At 37.6% G+C, this 25630-nt stretch overlaps 2 protein-coding genes across 3 annotated transcripts in view; both read right to left on the bottom strand.

Annotated features, from left to right (window-relative positions):
* Positions 1 to 5974: 5974 nt before the first annotated feature.
* On the bottom strand, positions 5975 to 8441 carry LOC134795822 (zinc finger BED domain-containing protein 4-like). Its single transcript, XM_063767755.1, has one exon. It carries the CDS (start codon positions 7818 to 7820, stop codon positions 6174 to 6176), a length of 1647 nt encoding a protein of 548 aa, XP_063623825.1. The 5' UTR covers positions 7821 to 8441; the 3' UTR covers positions 5975 to 6173.
* Positions 8442 to 18654: 10213 nt separating this feature from the next.
* The window catches only part of LOC134795692 (odorant receptor 4-like), a 48467-nt gene continuing 41491 nt past the window's right edge, over positions 18655 to 25630 (bottom strand). For both annotated transcript variants that reach the window (XM_063767625.1, XM_063767626.1), the window contains 2 exons: positions 24964 to 25030; positions 18655 to 18790 (listed from right to left, as the gene is read on the bottom strand). In XM_063767625.1, coding sequence (XP_063623695.1) covers positions 18725 to 18790; positions 24964 to 25030 — 133 coding nt within the window. In that variant the 3' untranslated portion in view covers positions 18655 to 18724. The remainder of the gene's footprint in view (positions 18791 to 24963; positions 25031 to 25630) is intronic.

The following is a 25630-nucleotide window of genomic DNA, read 5'->3' as shown; positions in this document are numbered from 1 at the left end:
TTTCATGCCACAAATAAAATCAAAACGGCAAACCCTTTCAATCAAAATTACCCGCAATCAAGTAAAAAAACCAAATCGGATCAGCTCAAACACATCGTAAAACAATTTTCCCGCTACCTAGAGTCATTATCTTCGCTCATAAATCTTCAGCGGGTTAAATTGTTCTCATTTCACACCAAATAAGTTGCGAGCTGTTCCTGTTGCCGTTCGAGTTTAGGCGAGTGTTTGACTCGGGTGGACTATCACAACTGTGACTTTGAGTAGGAAAAGTGGTTTAACATTTTGGTGTGGAGACCTTGGGACCGTGGGGACCTAGCCCGCGTCGCCTCTATGAGATGTCAAAGCGCCTCATAGCATAGAGGCTTCCGGTGACCAGAGGGCTGGCCAATATTCTGCCCAACGGATCAGCATTGCCATCCAGCGGGGCAATGCGGCCAGCCTTCTGGGCACCCTACCGAGCGACTACTTTTCAATCATTTTTTTTATTTATAAGTTTTTAGTGTTTTTATTATGTTATAAAAATGTTAATAAATTGATGCATACTGTTTAACATCTAGAAATATAATGTCTGAGTAAAGGATGACTCACGTTAGACCGGGCCAGGGCCGGGCCGGAGTTTCCGGCGCGGCGCTTCTTTTTGTATGGAAAGCGCCACGTGATCACCGATCAGCCGTCGTAGAAAATGACATGTCGGACGCCTCGGCCCGGGCGCGGCCCCGTCTAGCGTGAGTCATCCCTAAATAGTGCTATAATTTAGTTTCCGAAATATTAATGATTACAAACGTGTTATTTGCAGAAAGTTTTTAAAAAGCTTGGAGAGGTCTCCACGACTTATGGAAAATCTGACAGGAAATAAAGAAAGTATTACAACATATACCTAAGCAATTTCTAATTTTGTAGAAAGATTCGCAATTTTGGGAAATTTCCGTCAGCTGTGTGTAAAGTAGGTGGTGGTGGTGGTGGGGACAACTCGACTGGACAACTCCATTGCGCATCGTGTGACCGCATCTTCAAGACAAAGTTTGGTTTTGCGAGCCACATTAGGGCATTTCATAATCCGGATAAGAATTGTTGATGGAGTCGCCATTGCCGGATACGGCAAGGAAGGAAGAGAGAGAGAGGTGGTAATACAAGCGACGCCAGCTCACGATGTACTGAAAATATGAACTTTCGTGGATGACATCTTCATACTATTTGGCAGCTGCTAACCGTCAAATAAGCAATATGTCCCACGCCAAAGAGTATAACCCCCTTATTCATAAAAGTTGACAAGCCGATAATAATCGTTTGTCCCTTTTCGACGTATTGGTATGATGGAAAGGGACAAACGATTGTTATCGGCTTGTCAACTTTAGTAAACGTTTATGAACATCCACTAGGGCGTCCCCCATGCGTCGTGTGTCGTGAAGCTCGTTGACTCAATGTATGGCTGAAGATGACAACCATATCTTTTTCTCTCTCGTCTGATCTGTATCAGTACCGGTAAATTTTTGCTTTGCGTTATATAATATACGCTAACGTTTTATACGCAGATAGTCGAGTATATAAAACGTTATATAATATAACCTAACGTTTTATACGCAGAGTTCCCAACCAAAATTAAAAAGGTTGCGGACCCCGGAAGCTAAAAAATGACCGGTACTGGTACAGATCAGATGAGAGAGAAAAAGATATGGTACTGGTACAGATCCCGAGGTCCCAGCTACACTGGTCCCGAGGCAAGTGCTCGGCGAGCGACGCGAGCGGGGCTGCGCACGCGGCGGCGCAATTACGCATGCGCCCGCGCCGCGCCGCGCACGCATCCGGCGCGTAATGATACACAACGTACACTTCGTATTTTTTAGCATTAGAAAGAGCTTCGCAGAAGCTTGTGGTTCTAATGCTATAACATTTTGAAGTAAATAATGAGTCCACATTTCAATCCTCAGTTAAATCGTACTTGACCCAGCAGATAAAGTTATTTTTGTTTTATTTTATCGGATAAAATTAAGCATTTGACTACAATCTCACTATAGTACCTAAGTGCCGATGCGGTCTAGGATAGAGCATGCTTACCTACCGAAACGATATCTATTCACTAAATATCTACTTATTTGAAAATAATGTACAACTTGGACTATAGTGGGCTAGGAATAGATATGTAAGTAAATATGTAGCTACACCCACTGAGTAAAATTGTATTGATTCTCACTATTGGCTAACATCAATAAGTACACATACAATTTATGGTTTATGAATATATTAAAAAAATAGATTTGCAGGAAGTGAGTTCCACTCCTTACCTTAGCCGTCCGCATAACGCTGGAAGCAAAGCGTTTAGTGCGAATCACGCTACACACAAGTCACACAACAAAGCAGCAGTGGCAAAGTACATAAAGGTCCGACCACGACCGACCGTGTAACATTTTTATCGCATGCTATGCTCCACACACCGCTGCTTAAAAAACGGTGACGGAGCAGAATCGCAGTGACGTGCCGTAAACTTTACTAATTCACTAAGGGTAACATTCCATTTCTGACCGCAGCTGCAATACAAGTACTAGTACGAACGCGTCGGTGTTATCGTCAATTTCCATAGTTAAATGAATGGTAGTGCTGATGTTGTTGGAAATGGACTGTCACCTTAAGAGGACTTGCATTAAAATCGTGACATTTACGACGGGTCACTGCGATTCCACACCGTCAGTGGGTTTTAAGCAGCGATGTGTGGAGCATGCGATAAAAACGGTATTACACTTACGATGCGTCACTGCGATTCTGTAAAGGTCACCGTTTTTTAAGCAGCGGTGTGGTCGGACCTTAGCAATGTAAAGGTGCGCACTTAATCACGGTGGCAGAACGGAGATGGGGGGATCCGCTCATGTAATCATAACACATTCCCCAAAATGTCCATCGTGAAGAATACCGATAGACTACTTTTCTACGTGTTCCACAGCTTAGCCAATTCTATTCCTTTACTTGGTCTGGTTAGCCAATGTCTCACTTATTGTTAATTCTCCTTGAACAACCTTCTAACAACAATACAAATCAATATAAAACAACCGACACAACACAATTCATAGCACTTACCAACATGTTTATGTTTAGCGATTTTACATAAAATTTAATCAATACCGAACGAGTGGGTACAGATCAAGTAGAATGCCATACAATTTGCAAGTTGCAGGGATAATGAGGTAGAAACCACGCTTAGTAATTATTGAAATGAGCTAGGTATTCAGGGCCGTATTTAAATAAATGAAATAAATAAATATTTTAAGGACATTCTTACACAAATTGACTAAGTCCCACGATAAGCTCCAGAAAGCTTGTGTCGTGGGTACTCAGACAACGATAAATATAATATATACAAATACTTAAATACATAGAAAATAACCATGACTCAGGAACAAATTCATATCTGTGCTCATCACACAAATAAATGCCCTTACCGGGATTCGAACCCAGAATCATTGGCTTCACAGGCAGGGTCACTACCCACCGCCAGACCGGCCAGACCGGTCGTCAAGACGTCGAAGAATTGAGCTATAACATAGAGTTGAACAAAGCTAGCTCTACGTGCCATTTGAAATCACAAAGTGTGGCAATGTCACGATTCATTTTTTTTTCATTTCTATGAAAATATGACATTTATAATGAAACTCCTACACTTTGATCTGTTCAAGTCGGTGCGAAGTTGGCTTATAACTGTCGGGCTTTGCCGCACGCACCATTCAGCTCCCACATATTACCTATTAATTGCTTGATAATGCATTATCCAACGATCTCAACATCTTCAGACTTAACCTTCTGTTTTCTAAAAACATGCAAAAATATGCAAATTCGGACAGAATTCTTATCACCAGCGCTGACTTCGCATGGGTTACACAAAACTTTAACAAATTATACACCAAAACCTTTCTCAAGAATCACTCTCTTGATATGTGAAAACCGCATAAAAATCCATTCAGTTTTTGAGTTTAACGCGAACATACAGTTTAGCATGAGTTGCGTTGCGCGCAAGTCCATACATGAAGTCGAGCTAGACGTATCGAGTCTCGCGCGAGAACGCAACTCATACTGGCAAGTAAGGTGTAGTGAGAAGAGAATAGACAAGAGGTTAACGTCCCAAATCCGGCCCAGCGGGTATTCTGTGCAACATTATGCGTAGCTGTGTTATAAATTATCGTTTCTGCAGTTAACCAACGGATTACTGAGCTAATGACCAAGGATTTGTAACCGAATAACGATTATTCCGTAAAAGGATCGCCTAATGACGGCCCGGCTCGTGAAATCGAGCTAGAAATATTTATGAATTCTATTTTTATTCGCTGAAGCGTTATGCGACTTTTTAATGACGAGTCGGGATATTGCTAATCGCGTTTCAGGGTTGGTTTAACCGCCATTCAAGAACCTTCCTGCCATGTTTCTGCCCCAACGGGTTTAGGTTCTATTAGCATTCTATCTCGCCTACTGCAACTTAACCCCTCCTATGCCGCCTGTCAAATTTGTTCATTGAAAAAGTGGCCTTCACATTTAAAACAATAGAATTATAAATTCCCACGCACGGATCCGCGTCTCATGCAGCATAGGGTTAAGTTTGTAACTATGTACTTACCTAAGTGGGTGAATAAACTTTTTCTTATCACCATGTTTCGTTTGTTACCATGGTTACGGTCACCTGGGTCACTTTTAAAACGGTATTTTAATTAACCAACACATACATTTTATGTCAGTTATAATTCCTTTCCATAATGGGACTTCTAGTTCTTCTACTTAGCATATAGGTAAGTAGAACGATAGTTTATTATAACAAACTATGCTACTATTGTCGCTTGGCTCACGGGACGGAATAACAATAAAATTAAAGGTTGATCGACCTTAACTGGGTGAAATTTCAATCAACAACCATACTCTGCGACCTCTGCGTAGTGAATTTATAAGTCATACTGAACAAGTTTTATTACGGGACCAATACCGAAATCCCAAAAAAATTTGGCTGTTTCATAGATTCCGGGCTCCGGCTGATGTGATGCCGCTGATTTCTATGGGACAGCCAAATTTTTTTCACAATTAAATATTATAGGTAATAAAAGTTGTTCAGTATGACCTATAATTTCACTACGCAGAGTATGGCTGGTGATTAAACTTTAAACCTGTACCGGCTGTACCTGTAGGTATAGACCGACAAGAAATTGTAAAAATTAAAAAGTGGCAACATCGTAGTGTAGTTCCTTTCAAATCAATCTAAGAAAACGGGACGACACTACGATGTTGCCACTTTTTAATTTCTACAATTTCTTGTCAGTTTATAGGTAGGTATTTTGTGCTACCTATGGTTAAACGTACGCAATAATATCTTTACATCACACAGCGTAACATCGAATGTAGCACTTAAAGACAGGTGTCTCGGCTATCCCTTAACTCGCAATTTCACGTAATTACGATATAATGTGCATTTAACCCGTCGTCTACTGTATGGCGATTTAAAAGCTTTGGCCCCGGGTGTCGGAGGTCAGTGGTAAACGCTTGTGTTATGGGTGTTTATCTTGGTATTAGCGTATGAATGCATTTATGTCTTACAAGTTGAAAGCCAGCTTTTGTGCTAAGGGTTAAGCGCAAATCGAATTCACGCAACGAGGGTTCCATGAAAGTTAAGTCTCTTCTTTTTCTTCGAACCCTCAATGCAATAATTTGAGGGCACACGACGAGGTTCTTGCTAAATTGGAAATTCTAGAGCCTAAGTATTGAACAACCAATTTAGCTACGACCCTAAATACCTACTTAGCTTTTCTTTAATTTAAATTTTTTTTACTATGTATTTCTGTATAATACAGATTTTGCTACCTACCTATTTACTACTAAAAAACCAGAAACACTTCATACTTAGCAATAAGGTCCGACCGAGAACACTTTTTTTGTCTCGGCCGAGACCGAGACCGAGACCGAGAATTTGAGAAAAGAAAGAAAAAATACGTATTTTGCAAAAAAAAACTGTATTTTCATAAATACTGACTAAAAACATACAAAACTCTTCTCGGGCCCACTTGCGCTAACCAGGGTTAAAAAATTAAACAGCTAACTTAGGATTCATCACGCCATGTACGAAACTGAAAAGTAAATGCGAGGTTTACCATTTATTTTTTTAACTCTGGTTGGTGCAAGTGGGTCTGATAAAAGACGACGAAAAGACATTAATAATCAAAATTAAATAGTTCTATATTATAGCACAAAAACAATAACTTTTCAGCGTTGTGGCCAGTTAAATTGTGACGCCGCTCGTCGTACAATTGACCAGCCCTGCTAAAAAGCTGTTCGCTAGCCACACTTGTTGGTGGAGCCGACAAAAATTTTTTTGCTGCAGGGCGCAGGAGTTGGTAAGGCGATGAATGCCAGTATTCGTAGATATTTGCATTCCTATGCAGCCTTGGCTCTCTCAGATAATTGTCAAGTGACGATTCAAGTGAGTTGTCCGTCATTGGGTCGTCATCAGACTCGATGGAGTCGTGAGCTGCCCACAAACTTGTCTCATTGACGGATCTAACTGAAGTTGACGCTCCACCCTGACGCTCTCCAAGTCCTGCCGGTGTACCTAATTGTAAAACTTCAAAAATTTTAGTCTTGGCTCCGTTTACCTCGTTTTCGGTCAAATATTTTGTTTTGAATCGGGGATCCAACAATGTTGCACAAATTAAGGGGCTCGATGTTCGTATGAATGAAAAGCGATGATTGAGTGAGCACAACAACTTGCTTTTCATCTCAGCAGCAGCACAATTTTGAAGAGCATCACTTTCATTGTTTTCTATATCTGCTGACATTGCAGTATCTGCCGACGCTACAAACTGACTTTGCCCGCTAGTTGACGCAAGTTTTCCACTTAACATGGCTACTAAAGGTATCACCAAGGAGACACATGATGCATCTGACGACATGTCTAATGTGGCCTCATAAAAACATTCCAATACACTGACAGCATCTTGCATCGTCGTCCATTCTTCGTTATTAATTTCATTGATTGAGCCCCTTTCGACACGGTATAGATTAATCGCATTTTTTTGCTCAATCAACCGTGACAACATTAAGTACGTGCTGTTCCAACGTGTTTCCACGTCTTGGAATAGGGTGTGTTCTGGTAAATTTAAAGTTTTTTGGAAAGTATTTAAATACCTCCGTGCCTGCTCACTTCTATGAAAGTGTCCGACTACTTTACGACACTTTTTTAGTATTGTTATTATGTTTGGCACCGATAAAATTGCGTCATGAATCACCAGTTGTAGTGTATGAGACACACAGCCCAACGAATCGTACTCCGCAACCCTTGTAGCACGGGCCATGTTCCCAGCATTATCGCGAAGAGCAAGGTGGATTTTAGAGCCTATATTATAATCTTCGACTACTTCTTTCAGTTTCTCGGAGATATAGTCGCCCGTGTGGTCATTTTCTAAAACTGATGCACCCAAGATTACTTTTGGTCGTTGTTCATTGTGCACAAAATGGGCCGTAAAACTCAGAAGTGAACAAGTTTTAGTAGGATTTGACCAAATGTCTGTAGTAAAACTTATCCACTCGGCCTCACATAGCAAATTGACTACTTTAGTTTTAACTTTTTCAAAAGTTTCCGGCATTAGTTGGGTGCGAAAAAATTTTTCAGATTTCAATTTATATTTTTTTGGTCCTGCAGGGTCCGCAAAATTTAAGCGCTTAAATCCTTTTCCTGACACAGTGTTATAAGGCTGCATGTCAACTAATATATAATCCATGATAGCCTTATCTATGCGTTTTGTTATGTCATGGTCATGGGGCCATTGGGCTTTTGGCGGATTCGCCAGCAATTGCTGCATCGTAGGTTGAGTCTTCTTGTCTGTTTCAAGAAGTACAGGGCCCGCTGATTTTAAATTATTTTGCTTTTCAGCTGCTTGGTTTTTCAGGTCATCTATTTGTATTAAAAAATGTTCGTTTTCTGTCAAATGATATTTCGATAAATGTAGTTTTAACCCTTTAATAGTTTGAAGCTTAGGTTGCAAACTTCCCAGAGACACTGTTTTCCTGCAGAGCTTGCATTCTGCCTTAGATGGTTGTGAATTTTTTTTTTTCAAAATACTCCCAAATAGGGTTTATTACTTTAGGCATTGCAAATGCAAAATGTACCTGTAACAAGGTAGTAGGTATCTTTTGAAAAATAAAATTTTCATTTTAAATATCAAACATTAAACAAAAGGAAATCAAATCAAATCAACGAAGTAAAAAGTAAGTCAACTAAGTAATTTTCTGATGTTCTTGCCTTTTTAACAATTCATATCAAATAAAATAACAACAATTTCTAGATCCAAAGCAACACGAACTTTGTTGAACGAACACGAACCCACGAAAACAGTATTTAGTTTTCATATTTAAATTAATTTCCAAATAGTCTCCACCATTACTACTATTACTAATATCGCTACTGCCATTTGAATATGATTTTTAACTAGTAGGCATAAAGTTCAAATAAGTCATTTACTTTCATTCATTTAATATTACTAATATTAGTACCCAACCCACCTATCGTTAAATAAAAAGCTTTAAAAGTCGTCGCAAAATCTATCGTAATAACCTAAAACACAAAATAATGTTTAGTTTACGTACTTACCTACGGTTTAAAGTTCACTCGTACACAACACAACACACAACAATGTTAGCAAATAACTCTTAATTTTTTAAGCACTGTGCCTAATGTGCCTTTATGTATCTCATTTAATGTTATTCTTTTAGTAGTACACCAAAACATAAACAAACACAACAGTGGTTACTTGATAATCCTGCAATACCGCCAATGGCGCCAATTCACCTACTTAATTGGTTTAGATGTTAAATTAAACACCAATAGAAATCAAGTGAACTGACACGAAGTGTCGCAGAAACCCACCAGGCAGCCAATGAGATCGTACGACAAGCTCGCCACCCGCGCGCGAAAGTTTAAATTCGCAAATCGGAACGGTTTCACAGTCTCGGCCGTGGCCGAGAATCTCGGCCTTATTTGGCCGAGAACCGAGACCGAGATCTCGGCCCGAATTTCGGCCGAGACTGCCGAGACCGAGACCGAGACCGAGATCTCGGTCGGACCTTACTTAGCAACACTTACCTTACTGCAACGCTTCCAAAGTATATTGTTTACTGTTACTACAGTGATAAATATTAGTGAAACTTTAAAATTTTAATATAAAGTTGTTTGTTTTCTTTTCCGACTGCATATCTATACTTAAACAGCTTATCATCGCAAATCAGCAAATAAATCATAATACAGTATTGAAAAGCCATTTAGAAGTCACTGATTAAACGCAAGACCATCGGGTCACATCACTGCAACCTTTACCGTTGTGCCATCAACAAACCTGATCATTCGTAAACCGTATTACGTTGCATTAAGGCTCACAAATAATCAGTGACTCTGACGATGGTACTCAAATAAATAATGCAAATTGAAAACAATAAATCTTAGGAACCATTAGCAAATTCTATGCAGTTTCTGCGTTTGTACAAGTTTAATATTTCATTGAGTGACTCGTAAATAACTTGAGGTTGCAGGTTACCACTGTCGCATAAAGCTTGCTTTTATTGTCGAATGGAATAGCAAAGACTCTAAATCTCATAACTCATAATTTACTTTTGAAATTATACTTACAATATAAATAATTTTAATCAGAAAGCAAAAACACCTGCAATAATTAAGTATAGGTATATAGGTAATTGTAAACGCATTAAACAACCCGGTGCCGAAAAAAGCTTACATTTCTACCCGTATACGCTAATCTTCATTGCAAATAACATTAAACTCTATAAAATCCCAAAACCAGACATTCGAAAATGTTCCTATGAAATTGTACAGCAAACATCTTCGATTTCGATACGTGAAAGAATACGAATAAATAATAATGGAGCGTTGTTGACCTCTGCCTCTTTCAGATGTTTTATATGGAAACTTTCTTTCTTTATTGTAAATTACAGTTTGAATATTATTTTATTTGAAATATGAAAGTAGCTAAAATTATTGGATAACTTGGGTGGGTTGGGTCGTCGTCGATGTTTTATTTAGAACTAGGTTTATAGCGTGTAATTGGGAAATGTAAAAAATGCACTAAGTATAAAGAATCATTATTCCTTCTGTCTAATCCTATCTGGAATACTTACCCAGTTATGCAATTACCTTCAAATTTTTGTCAACTCGGTAATGCAGACAATTTTCCAACGTCCTACCTATATATAAGTGCCTACAGTGTAATGTAGGCACGTCCAGGTAATCTAGGTAACACATCGACGCTCATTACTCACGTGACTTCCTGGCCATGGCCACGGAAACTCGACGGTAATGTCCTCAATATCCCCATGTCCACATTTCCGTTTCACATTACGGGCCTGCGAATATTATTATGTTACGTCGGCCATTGCTTTAATTGGCAATACACCTGGGAGCTTTTCTCCACTAATGTCGCACTGGAATTCGTCTAAGTTAACTCTGCACCAACTGTGACGTGACAAGTGTGAAAATAAATAAATAAATATTACGGACAATCGACCACGGTCGACCTAGCCCCACAGTACCTAAGCTCAATTAAGCTTGTGTTGTGGGTACGACAATATATTTAGGTATATAATATATATTTATGTATAAATATCCATAAATCCATAACTCAAACACACATATCATATTTGTATATTTATAACAAATAACTATTTGTTATAAATACACAAAGTCCTCCTGCTTCGTGGGCAGGGTCTTTACCGACTAGGCTAGAGTTAGACCAAGAAAGTCTGCAACGATTTTGATAACATGCGCAGTATAAGTGTTAATTATACGTCATAAATTCATAGAAGTTTGACGTTTAAAATAACACTTGCACTGAGTGTGCTATCAAAATCGTTGCAGACTTTTCTTGGTCTAACTCGAAGGCCGTTTAAAATCCCAGGATAAACGTCATACTTTCATGGAAATTTAAATTTTATAAATAGGACAAAGTGGGGTGTCCTTACAAGTTGTAATATCGGATGAATCTTGAAGAAGGGCAGCTGCTAGAGAGTGCCATATGGCATCAAATAACGCTTTATTTTGAATAACTTACAATAATAAAAGAAAGAAATATAAAAAGGCATTTTTTCCTTTTAGCTTCTTTGTAGGCGGATCGGACAATGTGAAAACGCTGTAAGGCAACAAGAAACTGCCTTGCAAGGGCCCAAACATGAGCTCGGAAGACTGTCAGCAGTTGCACAGATGGACGATAAGACTTTATTACCCAGTTAGCGAATAATGCAGTAATGTATTCATTGAAATATTCGCCTATCTGGCTGCCGTAATGACAGGCACGCAATATAAATATGGCGAGTATCTTAATTCATGTATGTATTTTGTAAACTTACTTCACCCATATTATTCGTATTGTATGGGTCGTTTTCGATCCTCTGAATCTTCAAGCCTTCTTTCCCCTTAAGAGCTTCAGAACTAAAACTATATCTGGTCGTTTATTCGAGCCGGTGGAACTAATCCCGTACCCGGAATATTCCAGGAGCAGGCCCAGGCAGGCAGGCAGGGGCAGGCTGGGGGCAGGCCCTTTGGTACGCCAGGTCCTGTACCAGTCGACCTGTGCAGCTGGCACCGCCAGAGTCGGAGCTACTGGAACCTCCGGCACAATAGCGTGTTGGTGGTAACTTTTGTTAATTAATTTTCTCAGTAATAGTTACCAGTAACATATTTTAATTTTCAATAATGTAATGGGGGGACAGGTGAGAAAATCTTAGTTGTTATTGTTACCACTGCTAACAACTTGGTGGTATCTTTCCCAATTCGCCGGATTATTGTTTCGTCGGATTCTCGTATATTTGGATTGTGACGTACTAAAGTAAATCCGGCGAAACAGGAATCCAGCGAAACAAGAATCAGGCGAATCCGGAACTAACTCACTAGCTACACCTTCGCATTCTAGGAGGATGTGGGGTTTCTGGCGTTCACAGGTTTAATTTACTGGCAACACCGACTGTGGCTGGCCGCGTTATCAGGCATCTCGCATATTTCCACGTCACGCCGTCCGCCGTCCCGTTGGACGTTCCGTTTGTTTTCCTGCATATGACTACTGTTACTTACGAATTACCCAATTTAAGTTGACCTCTGATCGCAAATAATAGCCAGGGATAGAAAGGTTGAGTTATACCTAGGCAGGTATAGAGAATTGTTTGTTTAAGGCGGTTCTGCCGCTGATGAGCATTACGATAGTGTTATTATGACAATTATAGATAGTGTTGATTTGAATCGAGCCGCACAATGTGTCTCTTTTATCATAAAGGAATATGGTATACAACAGACTTAAGGTACCCGTTATAACTATTTCCTTAAAAGCGCAGTATCTTAAAGCCTGACAAGATTCTGCCTTAAGGGGCCGGTATATGACGTTTTCGATTTAGACCTCACTTTGTAACCATAATTTGTTTAATAAATGTTTGATAATTGCATTAAATTACACGTAAATTTATTCACGTAGAAACCGTGTACCGACTCTTCATACCATTATATTTTTAATTTGCTGTTATTCTCTACAAATCGACACTAAAAGTATCAAAAAATCAAAATATGGAGTTCCGTTTGAGACAGAAGCAAAACAATTTTGTCTTTGACAGTAATTGAATTATTGTATGATTTTGGAAGCTAGATAATTCAGCTACCAATTTATTATCGATTTATATTTTTACTCACAAAGACAACACAGAAATTCAATCTCAAATGTAAACTTTCGAACAATTTCCATACATTGACGACATCACTCAAAATTCTTCTTCAAGTCAGATGCCCGTTGGGGCTACACCGGAGCACACGTGTACTTCTTCAAATGAAAATGACAGCTTGATTTTCTTGCTTTTGACAATTATATTGACATTAAATCATATACGCACACGAGAAAGCATACCAGTAGATAAAATGTATTTCAAAAAATAGGGTACATAAATATCAGCTCGCGTCTCATTTAAATTTCATTTGCTGTTATTTACGGGTCATTATTGTTGAAAACCGCAGTAAACTATATTAAAACAATACGATTACAGTCGAATTTAAGTATTATGTTCCTTCAAAACTCGCTTAAAATGAAAAAAGTTTAAAGACTCATCTTTACTGATTGGGATCAATTTTTATTATGCTGGTATCATTTTGCGTCATTTTAAAAACGTATTTGACTTCTGTATGTCAATGAATTTTGATGACAACTGTAATCTTGTATTATATTATAGAACTTTTATATTAAAATATTGCCTATTAACAGGAAGAGTTATGTAATTCGTATAAGTAATACCTGAAAGTCTTGTACCTAGATCTGTAATACCATGGATTGCGACGAATAAATTATTATGATTATGACGTTCGTTCCGTCTATATGTATAATGCGTGTACGTGCTGTTCTCTGAAAATCTTCAAGAAAAAATAACGGCTAGACCAGCACTAAGTACTAGCAAGTTTTTGCGGCTTTGGAGACCGAGATGAAGCTTACAGGCCAATAGCGTTGTGGCCTGGTTATTGTTATGTATACCTATGTATCGAATGTTTTATAAATTTACTATAAAAAGCAATGTTTTATTTCGATTAGGTCTACATTTTGTGCATATTGCATATCTGAAGTATTTTCGTACTAAACTTGAAACTTTCGTTGTAACTAAATAAAATAATTATTCCAAATGTACAGTCACCTGCAATTTATGTTACACAACGAAGGCCGCAAAAATATCTGACATGATCTTATTTGTAGAACCATAAGAGCATGTCACATATTTTTGCGGCCTTCGAAGAGTAGGTACCGTCATTACTCATTACCACCAACTTTGCCCGCTTTTTTTTTTAAACACGAATTTCTCAAAAAAAATCACATCATATGACTTTTTTTTGCTCAGCACGTCCATTGTGATCAAACGCATCAGTTTATGTGAAGAAACCATTTTTTTATCGTGTTTTTACCCATTTTTTTGCGTTTTAGAGGGCGGGCAAATAATAAAATATCCGGGGTTTTCGCCAACATTGCCCACGTCAATTTGGTATTCAAATACAGCTCGTATGATGATGATGTCTAAGGATCACTTAAAGGTTTTGGGCAATCCTACCATTCCCTGTTAATAACTTAGCGATAAGTGTAAAAACTTTTAAATAAATTTGCTGGGCAATTTTGCCTACCCGTTTTTGCCCATTTCCAAATAAGGCTCGCCTAAGCATTTTACAAAGGCTAGGGTTGTCACTTTTGAGAAAATCTGTTACAATAGTTTAATGGCCAAAAATATGATTTTTGTTGTGTTTTCATTCGGGATAATACATAACGGTATAAAACATCTAAATAAAGGATAATAAGACAAATTAAATACAGTATATATTTATAAACTTATTTTAGTGTACAAACATAACCTTCTTTTACTTGCGAAGTTGGGTAAATTAGATGAAAGTGACAACCCTAATCCGTTTTTGGTAATGGCCAAAAATATGATTTTTGTTGTGTTTTCATTCGTTAACGGGATAAAACATCTAAATAAAGGATAATAAGACAAATTAAATACAGTATATATTTATAAACTTATTTTAGTGTACAAACATAACCTTCTTTTACTTGCGAAGTTGGGTAAATTAGATGAAAGTGACAACCCTAATCCGTTTTTGGTGGTGGGCAAAGTTGGTATGGATGCCAAATTACCGGATTACTTTGCCCACCGCTTTAACTTTTGTGTATTTAGGCCTTTTTAGTTTAAATCTCAATAGACATAATCTATGCTTCATGTGTTATAACTAGTGTCCGACCGAAGGTTCGGTTTCGGTTTCGGTTTCGGCCAGTTTCGGCCAAAAAATCATGTTGCTGCTGTAGTTTCGGTTTCGGCCAAAAAACGGCCGAACCTTTCGGCCGGGCCGAAACTTACGAAATGGTACTTCGGACAAAGACCAAAATTTCGGGAATAAGTAGGACAACAATATTAATACATACCTACATATACTGATTCATGTATAGGTACAGAAATTAATTGGTTTATTATAAAACACAATTCCACTAATGAGAGCGCCACTGGACGGTCGACGCAGTCTTAAGAGGCTGTCAATATGTATAACGCGCACACTGTCTAATTGTATCGGAGTGAATGAGATAGCACTGTCGCACGTAGCCGTTGGCCGAGTATCAGCTCGGCACGAGTCGAACGATGTCTTTTTCGCTCTTATTCACTCATTTTTCTATCTACCTCTAATGGCAAATTTTAAGCGAGGCTAAAGGCTACGCTCAACTAGTGCCGCAAAGTTGATTTTCTCAATAGTTAATATTTTGCGAAGCTGAACAGCTGACTATTGATTAAAACGAAGAAAAAACCCTTAAAAGTGTCCCCAGTACAGTTTTTCATACGAATGCTCGACCTTAGCCTCACTTTTTACCTCAATTTACCATTGGTTTGTGTTCCACATGTCCTCTACTTCAGCTTAGCCTTTGGTCTCGCTGCGCCATGCTCGGCCTGCGGTCTCGCTTTTTAATACAATGGACATTGGTTGGAGTCTGTGCTTAACTACTTATCCTGAAGCCTGAAGCACGGCTTTGACTTTGCATGAAAGTTCGCCTCACTGGGGCACTTCGGACTTTTAGGCCCAGGGCTATAACCGCGAAAATCGAAGTTTGCAAATTGCGGGCATTTTTCTCTGTCACTCTAATTACGCCTTCATTGGAGTAAAAGAGAAAGATCCCCGCAATTTGCAAATTTCGGTTTTCGCGGTAGCCCCTCAGGTGAAGATCGGTACCCGGCCTTGCGATATTGTTAACAAAAAATTTCGCGCTCGCTGCGCTCGCGTTTTTGGTTGGTTTTTTGGTTGACCCTGTATCTACATGTTAGCTTGACTGGTGAATGAATAGAGTTAGACCAAGAAAATTTTGCAATGATTTTGATAGCATACGCAGTGCTACTAGTTGCTAGTGCATATGTTATTTATACGTCATAATTTCATGGAAGTTTTGACGTTTAAATTAACACTTGCACTGCATGTGTTATCAAAAGCGTTGCAGAATTATCTTGGTCTAACTCTAGTAATTTTCTTAAAAAACTGCTTAAGTAACATCAATTTCAAGGACATTGGGTGTTGACAGCCCCATAATATGTGTGTAAAAGCGGTTTTATGACATTTTTTCAACGATTTTAACAAGTCTACAAAAGTTTCGGTTTCGGTTTCGGCAAAAAAACATGTTTCGGTCGGACACTAGTTATAACTGAAACCCGGAAATATTTGTCAAAGGGTTCTCAATTTTTTCTACTTGCATTCATTATTTATCAATTTTTTGCCCGCCGAAATATACCCTATATTAGACAACACGCTCAAAATTCCCAAGTCAAGTTATGCACAAGTTTGGCATATACTTTGTCAGAAATATAACCAATTTTCTACTAAAAACAACGAATTTGTTTAAAATTGTCGTTTTGGGCAAAGTTTCCCTGGAGGCAAAGTTGGCGTTAATGACGTAACATATTATTGCAGGTGACTGTACATAAATGTTTCGGTGATTTTGAGATTATTTTCCAGGTTAGTTTACTAACAATCAAGTTATGCAGATACCGATTTCGTGAACGTATAAGTAGTAAGGTACCGCTATTGTTTAGCGATACCGATTATTTTTGAAGGTAAAACTATACCGGTTGAAACATTAAGATATTAAAATTACAGCAGGGACAACCATTTTTTATAGGTGTACCTAAACCATCATTGGCCGAGCGTTAGCAAAGGTCTCCGTTTCAGCTCGGGCAAAAATGCTTTTGTATGTTCTCCTTTGCAGATCACATTTCTCAACTGATTCTCGTGAAAATTTGTAAGCAGGTTCGATAGAACTATTCTGTTTCGCTTTATCCGCCAAAATGGAATTGCCACCCTGCTGAAACTTTATTTATTTAAATTCCTATTGAATGGATTTTGCACCTTATGAAAAACCGTATAGAGTAGTAAATAACATTTTACATCTGACTTAATGACATCTTGTTTTATTCGCTTTAATTGTACAAAACGCGTATCTCGACAAAGCAATATTAGGTAGTAAAACAGTCAACAATCAAATGAATTAAATAGGTACGTCACGTGTGACATGAACAGACAAGGAAAGCAAGATTAAATGCATTGTTTCTCTTTCATCTTTAAATGGAATGCTTTTACCTTCAAAGGAGGCTAGTGGTCAATACTAAACTAAAAGTCCAATCTTAAAAAAACATGATGGGTCACTGACCTGTCCCAGTAAAGTGAGGTAGTGTGCGTGAAGTGCGCTTGTGTGTGAAATGGGGTAAATTGACAGAATCTGATATTTTACCCACCGCTACCGTCGCCTTAAAATAGTGTCGCTACAAGCAGCTTATATGGCAATAATGTGCGTACGTCATGTATTAGGTAATTATCTTCGAGCAACACGGAAGGGAGGCGGCATTCGCACTATTTCCCCTCTGCCGAGGTACAAGATTAGCGCGTCAATCTAATCTAGCGCGGGTAATAAAACTAGTTGCACTTGGATTTTTCACTAGACCGAGTCTAGACGCGCGCGTGAACACTGCTGCACAAAAATGCCTGTTTGCTCGGTTTTTTGTTATAAAAAGAGGTCGGGGACATCAAATTTACAAAAAGAAAGTGTTACATTTCACATGTAATATTTTTGTTTACATATCATACGTTTAATTACATTCAAACACAATTATTATATTTTAGTCTCATGTAATTGTTGGATTTATCGATTTTGCTCGCTCAGTACAAATCGCGGATCGGTCGAGCGACAAATCCGACTTCTCATCTCTCAGAATACAATAACATACTTCAACGAAAATGTGTTAGTGTGCGTGTTGTGACACTTGTCACTCGTCCGTACACAAAAAGAGATCGAGGTTTGCAAGATTTGTCTTTGACGTGTGTCATTTTCTATGTATTTGTGTGGTCATTACAGATTGAATTTTGTATGTAAGTGTGTGAGAAGTGCGACTGTGTGCACCTTTCCCCCCGCGAAAAATGGCAGAAAGATTTGTACGGTGAGATATCGCTTGGGCCCCTCCCTTCCGATGTGTCGGAAGCCGGTGTTGCTCGAAGGTAATTATCAAATAAAATGTCAGTGTCTACCGGAATATAAGTTACTATATACTCTTTGCCTACCGGTCGGTCATTTCTACTTAGATATTTGTCCTAAAAACATTTCTTAATGTACATACCAACTTAATTAATAGTTTTAATGTTTTAAATGCCTAGTAATTAGTTTATGCACTTGGCAAATAATTATGTACGTAAAATTGTAAAACAAACATGCGTAACTATTAATTATTTTTTTATTAATTATGTACAACGTGTTTCGTTACAGCGTCAATAATTGATAATATTTAATTTTTTGTTTTATAATGGCTCCTGCCGTTCATCATTGTTAATATTTTTCTTTTTATTTCAGGCTTTTTTCATTTGTAGTCGTCGTAAAAATCAAGGCGACGAAATGTAGGTGCCTAAAACGTGCGAATCGGCTAGAGGCTAGACACTGCGAAAGTTTCGAGCATTATTCGCGCGCTAAATCTAACTAAAGGCTTCTATAATTTTTGCTAATTGCTTTAAGATAATTGCTAGCTAAATAGGAGCAACGAATTCAATTGATAGACCAAATGCCGAAATTGACTTATCGGTGGCGTTTGGCTATTAATGTGAGCCGAGTGAGTCTAAACGCAAACAAGTCCAATGAAAATCTGTGCTTTAGAATTCACTTCTAGAAGAAGTGAAGAACTACGCTCGCGTCGGGCTCTCCATAGTTTTCAAGAGAGCGAAGTATGACCAAGCCGTGCTCAATATCTGTAAAAAAAGATAACTGTTCGATTTCAGGGTAACATTTTATCAGGGATACACTTAAAAAAGATGGATGGATGGATGGAGTGTTGCAATAAAGATTTTGCAAATTGATAGGTTTCCTTTCCTAGCTAAACTTAGTAGAGTGATTCTCAAAATAGTGGCATCTTAACCTGTCATCGAGTTTTTGAATTGAATGTTTGTTTATTTGCTCTTTTTCATATGAAACAAAAAATAAACTAAAACAATGTTTATCGAGGCCAAGTTATTATTTTTATTTAATTTTAATACTTATATTTATAAAAAATAAAGAGTAGCACTTTTCACTGTAACCTGTCTTGTCCAAAAGCATCGCTCTTCCAGTTTTAGTTCTTTAGATTTTATAAGCACTCTAGACGTAGTTTAGAGCAATTATTTCATGCAACCGATGCTGCCAAAAATGCGGGGGTGCGCGGAACGAGGTTAGCGAGATCCCGTGCCGTGATTGGTCCGTTCAAACGACGAACGAGTTCACGGACGTCACACAAAGACACTTTCGACTCGAACATGGAGTAAATTTACCGTATGCGTGGCAGCGGGGGTAGCGCGACTATGCTCATTCTAGATGATGTTTTGTCCGTGTCCTACACTAGCCGGGGCTTATCCTTGGGTGCATTACTATAGTGCATACAGGGATAATCGTCGGGTGGTGTCACATCACCTTTTAGAGTAAATTGTCTTTTTACAAGGGGCCTATGCGTGTTGGCTTTGGCTCCACGCACGCCTTCCAAATGTCCAGGAATAGTAATTCAGCCTTTATAAGTCCCACTGCTGGGCACAGGCCTCCTCTCATGCGCGATAGGGCTTGGGCTATAGTCCCCACGCTAGCCCAATGCGGATTGGGGGCTTCACATACACCTTTGAATTTCTTCGCAGATGTATGTAAATAAAATATCATGCTATCTAATAACATAAACAATACCTTTTAAAATGTACTTTGCACAGGCCTTATATATATTTTTTTTACAACAATATTCACGCACGAAGTTTGTCCAAGGATATTTTCACTGTTAACCTGTACCAACCTGTACATGCGCGGTATTGCATCTGACTCATACACAGAAAAAAATATTTAGATCATAACTATGGCAAAATATTAGGTAAGTATCAAGCTAACCACCGTAGGGTGCCATTATGACCCAAGTGTCGTAGTTTCATAGAAACAAGTGGTTAAAGGCAGAAATCTGGGGTTTTGTAACGGAATGTTAACTTTAACTTGTCTTGATTATTTTACGAATTTGGTATGGGACCTGAATGTAATAATATCATTTTAATATTGTATGAAGGTTTATTCATCTATGCTAAAAGTGAGACATTCGTATTATTATCCGATCAAGGGAAAAAATAAAAATGAATGTATATTTCACTGTAACCTGCTTAACTTTAACCTGTGTTCAATGTATAGGTTATTGTATGTCATGAAAATAACTTCTTCATTTTCCGTTCCCTTTTGAAAATTTGGGGTACTTGAAGTGGTAAAACATATTTTTCATTCTTAAAAGTAAAAAAAATACAAAAAAATGTTTTTCATTAACTTTAACCTGTCGATGCCACTTTCTTGAGAATCACTCAGTAACAAATGGAGATGTTTTATTCATAAATTATAAACATTAGTATGTAACGAGAATTGAGAATGTTGTAATATCAGACCGGCTAGCATGAGTTGCGTTCTGCGAGTCCATACTTGAAGCAGGGGTGCGAAACTTCAGACTTCGGCCAAACTCGGTTTCGCTCGGCTCAGCATTACTCCGAGCAATTATTAGGGTTGACACAACTTAACGTTCCTTTGTGTGATGCAGTTGGCATATTTTGTGATCTTTCTAAAGCATTTGACCATCATGGAACGCTCATTTTGAAATTAGAACACTATGGTCTGTCAGAAAATGCCCTAAACTTTATGTCTTCTTACCTTAGCAATAGAACACAAACAGTTGTTGTAAACAAAACCCGGTCTAGCGGAACTGTAGTCCAATTAGGAGTGCCACAAGGTTCTATTTTGGGTCCATTCCTGTTTTTGGTTTATATAAATGATTTGCCATGTGTAGTAGAAACTCTTTGTGAAATTGTTCTTTTTGCTGATGACATCATTACTTTTTAAGGTTGATCGGAAATCTACCGATTACAGTGTAATTAACAGCACACTCGTTGATGTACTTAACTGGTTTACTATGAACAATTTGCTTCTTAATGCTAAGAAAACTAAATGTATTAGATTTTCTTTGCCGAATGTTAAACCAGTCGATACTAAGATACTTTTGAATAATGAATGCTTAAAGATGATAGATAAAGCACTGTTTAACATTGGACAAAAATCTACAATGGAGTCCTCATATAGGAACACTAGCAAACAAATTAAGTTCAGCCGCTTACGCCGTGAGGAGAATTAGACAATTGACTAATGTTGAAACAGCTCGCCTTGTTTGTTATAGTTATTTTCATAGTGTAATGTCATATGGTATTCTGGTTTGGGGCAATGCAGCTGACATACAGACTATATTTGTCTTACAAAAGAGAGCCATTCGTTCTATATATAATTTAAGAGAGCGTGAATCATTAAGACAACTTTTCAAAGAAATTAATATTTTAACTGTAGCTTCCCAATACATATATGATAGTATTATTTATGTTGTTAAGAATCTAGACTCCTTCACTAAGAATTCTGATGTTCATAACTATAATACTAGAAATAAAAATAAGCTTGCTATCAGAAAGTTTCGTGTTCGTAAAGTACAAAAGTCATTCGTTGGGCAATGCATTCATTTTTATAACAAGTTACCTAAGGATGCTTTAAGATTACCCTTTCCAGCTCTTAAGAATTACTTAAAAAAGTCATTGATGTTGAAGGCTTATTAGGTTGACTTTTTCTATTCTACTCTTTACAAGTTGAGAAGTCAATTCATTCCTACCAGAAAAAGCAAAAATACTAATTATCCGCCATGGTACACTCCAGCGTTAATTAAACTCGTAAAGGAAAAATCTAAATTTCATAAAAAATATAAAAATTATAATAATAAGCGTGATGAGTTAACATTTAAATTGCTTCGTCTAAGGTTGGTTAAAACAGAAAAACTTTTCTATAAAAATTATATAAATTACGTGGAGGAGGCTATAACGAAAAACCCTAAATTATTTTGGACGTTCATGAAAGACAAAAGAAGACATGGCGCGCTACCTGCCACGATGACCTACCAGGATCAATCAAGTAGTGACGGGGCGGGAATAAGTGAGCTATTTAACTCGTTCTTTGCCTCTACATTTCTGAAACCCTGAGCTGTTCCGGCATGCCAGGTAATGTCCCAGATAGTTGTTTACCCACTCCCTGTGACATTTCTTCTATTGAAGTAGATAGCAACCAAGTTTATAAATTACTAAAGTCACTTGACCCTAACAAATCGGCAGGACCTGACACAATCCCAGCTACATTTTGAGCATTAATTGGTATGTAATTATCTTTGCAATGTTATTTAAGTTTAGTTCATAAGTTATTTAAGTATTGCATACCCGAAATGGGTAACTGTTGAAACTAATTGTATCATGATTACCATCCACAAAATTTAATGTACACAGTACTGCAATAAATCATTATTATTCTTATTCTTATTCTTATACATTCCTTATTAACTGTGCGTGTGAACTTTCAACCCCAGTATCAATCATCTTCGGTCGTTCCCTTTCTGACGGCGCAATTCCAGTTATATGGAAATCGGCATATGTTACACCAATTCACAAATCAGGCCCAAAAAATAATATAGAAAACTTTAGACCCGTTTCCAAATTATGTATCTTGGATAAAGTTTTCGAGCGTATTGTTTATAATCAAGTTTATATCAATATCAAGTCTAAAATCATTCCTCAGCAACACGGCTTTGTCGGTGGAAAATCTACCGTCACGAATTTAGTGTCTTTTAACGATTTTGTTTCATACAATATGGGGAAAGGTAACCAAATTGATGTGATATATACCGATTATAGCAAATGTTTTGATCGAATAGATCATAACATATTATTATTCAAATTACAGACTCTGGGTATCCGTGGTGATCTTTTCAGGTGGTTCTCGGCCTACGTATTAAATAGAACTCAGGCTGTTGTTCTTAATGGCTTCAAGTCGTCCTGGATAAGGGTACCCTCCGGAGTTCCCCAGGGATCATTGTTAGGGCCACTTTTATTTGTGATCTTTATCAACGATATTGGTTCAATTTTTATCAATAGTTTGTTTCTGCTTTATGCGGACGATATGAAAATCTTCAAAATAGTTAATAGTGAATTTGAGGCAAAATTATTGCAAGACGATTTAGATAGACTGGATTTGTATTGTAAAAACAACAATTTAGATTTAAATGTTTCAAAATGCTTTAGTATGAGTGTTACTAGGAAAAGAAATGTTTATAAAAGGGTGTACAAAATTAAATCACAAAACCTTATAACTAAAAAGTCCTGCCGGGATCTAGGTGTCATTTATGATGATAAACTTACTTTTAATGAGCATGTAGAAAGTATTACTGACAAAGCTTATAAAGCTCTTGGCTTTCTGATTCGTTCTGCTGGTGACTTTAAAAAAATGAAAACAATTAAAACCATATACTGTGCCTATGTAAGATCTCAACTCGAATATGCTTCTCAAATATGGAACCCGTTCTATAAGGTGTATGCAGAAAATATTGAAAAAATTCAGAAGAAGTTTGTTAGATTCCTCTCCTTTAAATTTAAGCTATCTATGGACAACTATTCTATGTCATGCAAAAAATTCCATCTTGTCCCTTTATTTAAGAGACGATTGGCAAATGACGTAAGTTTATTAATGAAAATTGCCCAAGGTATAGTCGATTCCCCGGATCTTGTGAGCAAAGTACAATTTTATATACCTGTCTCGCAACTGCGCAGAAGACCCTTGCTTCGCATCCCTCTTTCTCGCAATAACATTCGTAAAAAATGTTTCTTCCCTCGTACAATTAGGTTATTTAATGAACTTAATGATATGCCCGATGTAGAGTTGTTTCACAGCAAGATTAATAATGTTAAAAATATTATTTTCAATAGATAGTTAACGTTACCTGACTTAAGTTTGCGTTCATAGTTTATCAGGAATATTCCTATATAGTGTAATATTATGCTAATTTGAGACCTTTATATTTATGTTATTTAGCATTATATATGTGGAAGCTTGTAATTTGCATATAGTAGATAAGTCTATTAACCTATGTATATTAGGCAGTAAGCATCCCGAATAAAATAAAATAAAATAAAATTACAGAGTCGAGGACTACTTGACAGACAAACATGCATGGTCCAAACCAGAAACTGCAATAAGAACAAGTAGCAATTAAAAGCATTGTATTATGTGTAGAGTATTATGTATAGGTGACACATCTCAGGTAAGAGCTTTCTTCATCAAATTTTATGAAGGCATCTCATAACAAAACAATCAGTCAGATTCATATAATATGTATTCGCATTTCTTTTATTGACTTTATTTTCTTTTCCTTTTGTAAGAATTTGATATGTTTTCTGAAAGAGCTACGTAATGTATTTGTATGACATGCCATGTATATATATGTTTTTTTTTTAATCAAATTTCTATAAAGTAATATACCTACTGTGTATAATTGCATGAATTCTATAATAATTTAAATTGTATTTTTCTTATTTACCTACTCGTAATGCATGTTAATTATAAGATGTAATAATGTTTTGAAAAGATGTGTCCCGCCGAGTTTGATGCCGGGCCCATATTGGGATACCCTCCTCCAATTGAGGGGGGATTTAAATCTTCTCGAGGCAGAGGTGTAGTGTTGGAGCCGGTATAGCTTTATTTGACGTTCATAAGCGCATTGTAATATGCCTACTTGAATAAACTGTTTTTTATCTTTATCTTATCTTTGCGTGCACGACCACAGATAAGATAATGGTTTGAATTTTGACAACCCTAAATAGCCGAAAGGGATAGTGCCATATTTTAGAAAGGCTCAGCATGATTCGACCCTGAACCGCTGTCAAACTTCGGTTTTGTAGGAAGTTTCCTTTCTGTACGGTATATAGTACTATTATTTATTCTGTGCTTGAACTCGCGCTAGATGTATGGAGTCGCGCGCGCGATCGCAACTCATGCTGGCAGCCTGAGCAGGTCAGAAATAGCTTACCTTTGTGAAGGACTTCAGGTTGACGTCGGCATAACTGTACGCCGTCAACTTGGAGGGTTTCCGTGCCCTGGAAATATACCATTATTATTTATATAATTAATAATTAACCAACACGAAAAAATTAATTTCAAAAGGAAGCCCTGCTAAAAACCTTGAAACAACATTTAAAAGCAGCGCAATTAATAAGAAAATATTACAAAAAAAATCATTTTGAATGCCTATAGAAGTCCCCTGAGAATAATAGGTTCAGGCGGAGTATGTCACTTTCTTAGGACGTCACATTCTGAGGACGTCACATTCTGAGTTCGTCACTTTCTGAGTACGTCACTTAATGAGAACGCCACTTTCTGAGGACGTCACTTTCTGAGTATGTCACTTTCTGAGAACGCCACTTTCTGAGTACGTCACTTTCTGAGGACGTCACTTTCTGAGTTCGTCACTTTCTGAGGACGTCACTTTCTGAGAAAGCCACTTTTTGAGGACGTCACTTTCTGAGTACGTCACGTTTTTTAGCATAGGTACGATTTAACAGTATAATATACCTGCACGAAAAATGTATACTGCCAGCAACCAGATAAGCTGTTCGACATACGGTCGCTTTTATATCCTACATACCAATACCAATCTCTGTTTGCCTTACGCCTGACTGGTAGAGAATTCCATTTGG

This window comes from Cydia splendana, chromosome 12 (genome assembly GCF_910591565.1).
Source record: "Cydia splendana chromosome 12, ilCydSple1.2, whole genome shotgun sequence".
Taxonomy (NCBI): domain Eukaryota; kingdom Metazoa; phylum Arthropoda; class Insecta; order Lepidoptera; family Tortricidae; genus Cydia; species Cydia splendana.
Note: the sequence above shows the minus strand (reverse complement) of the source record. Positions and strands in the feature narration are given on the sequence as shown.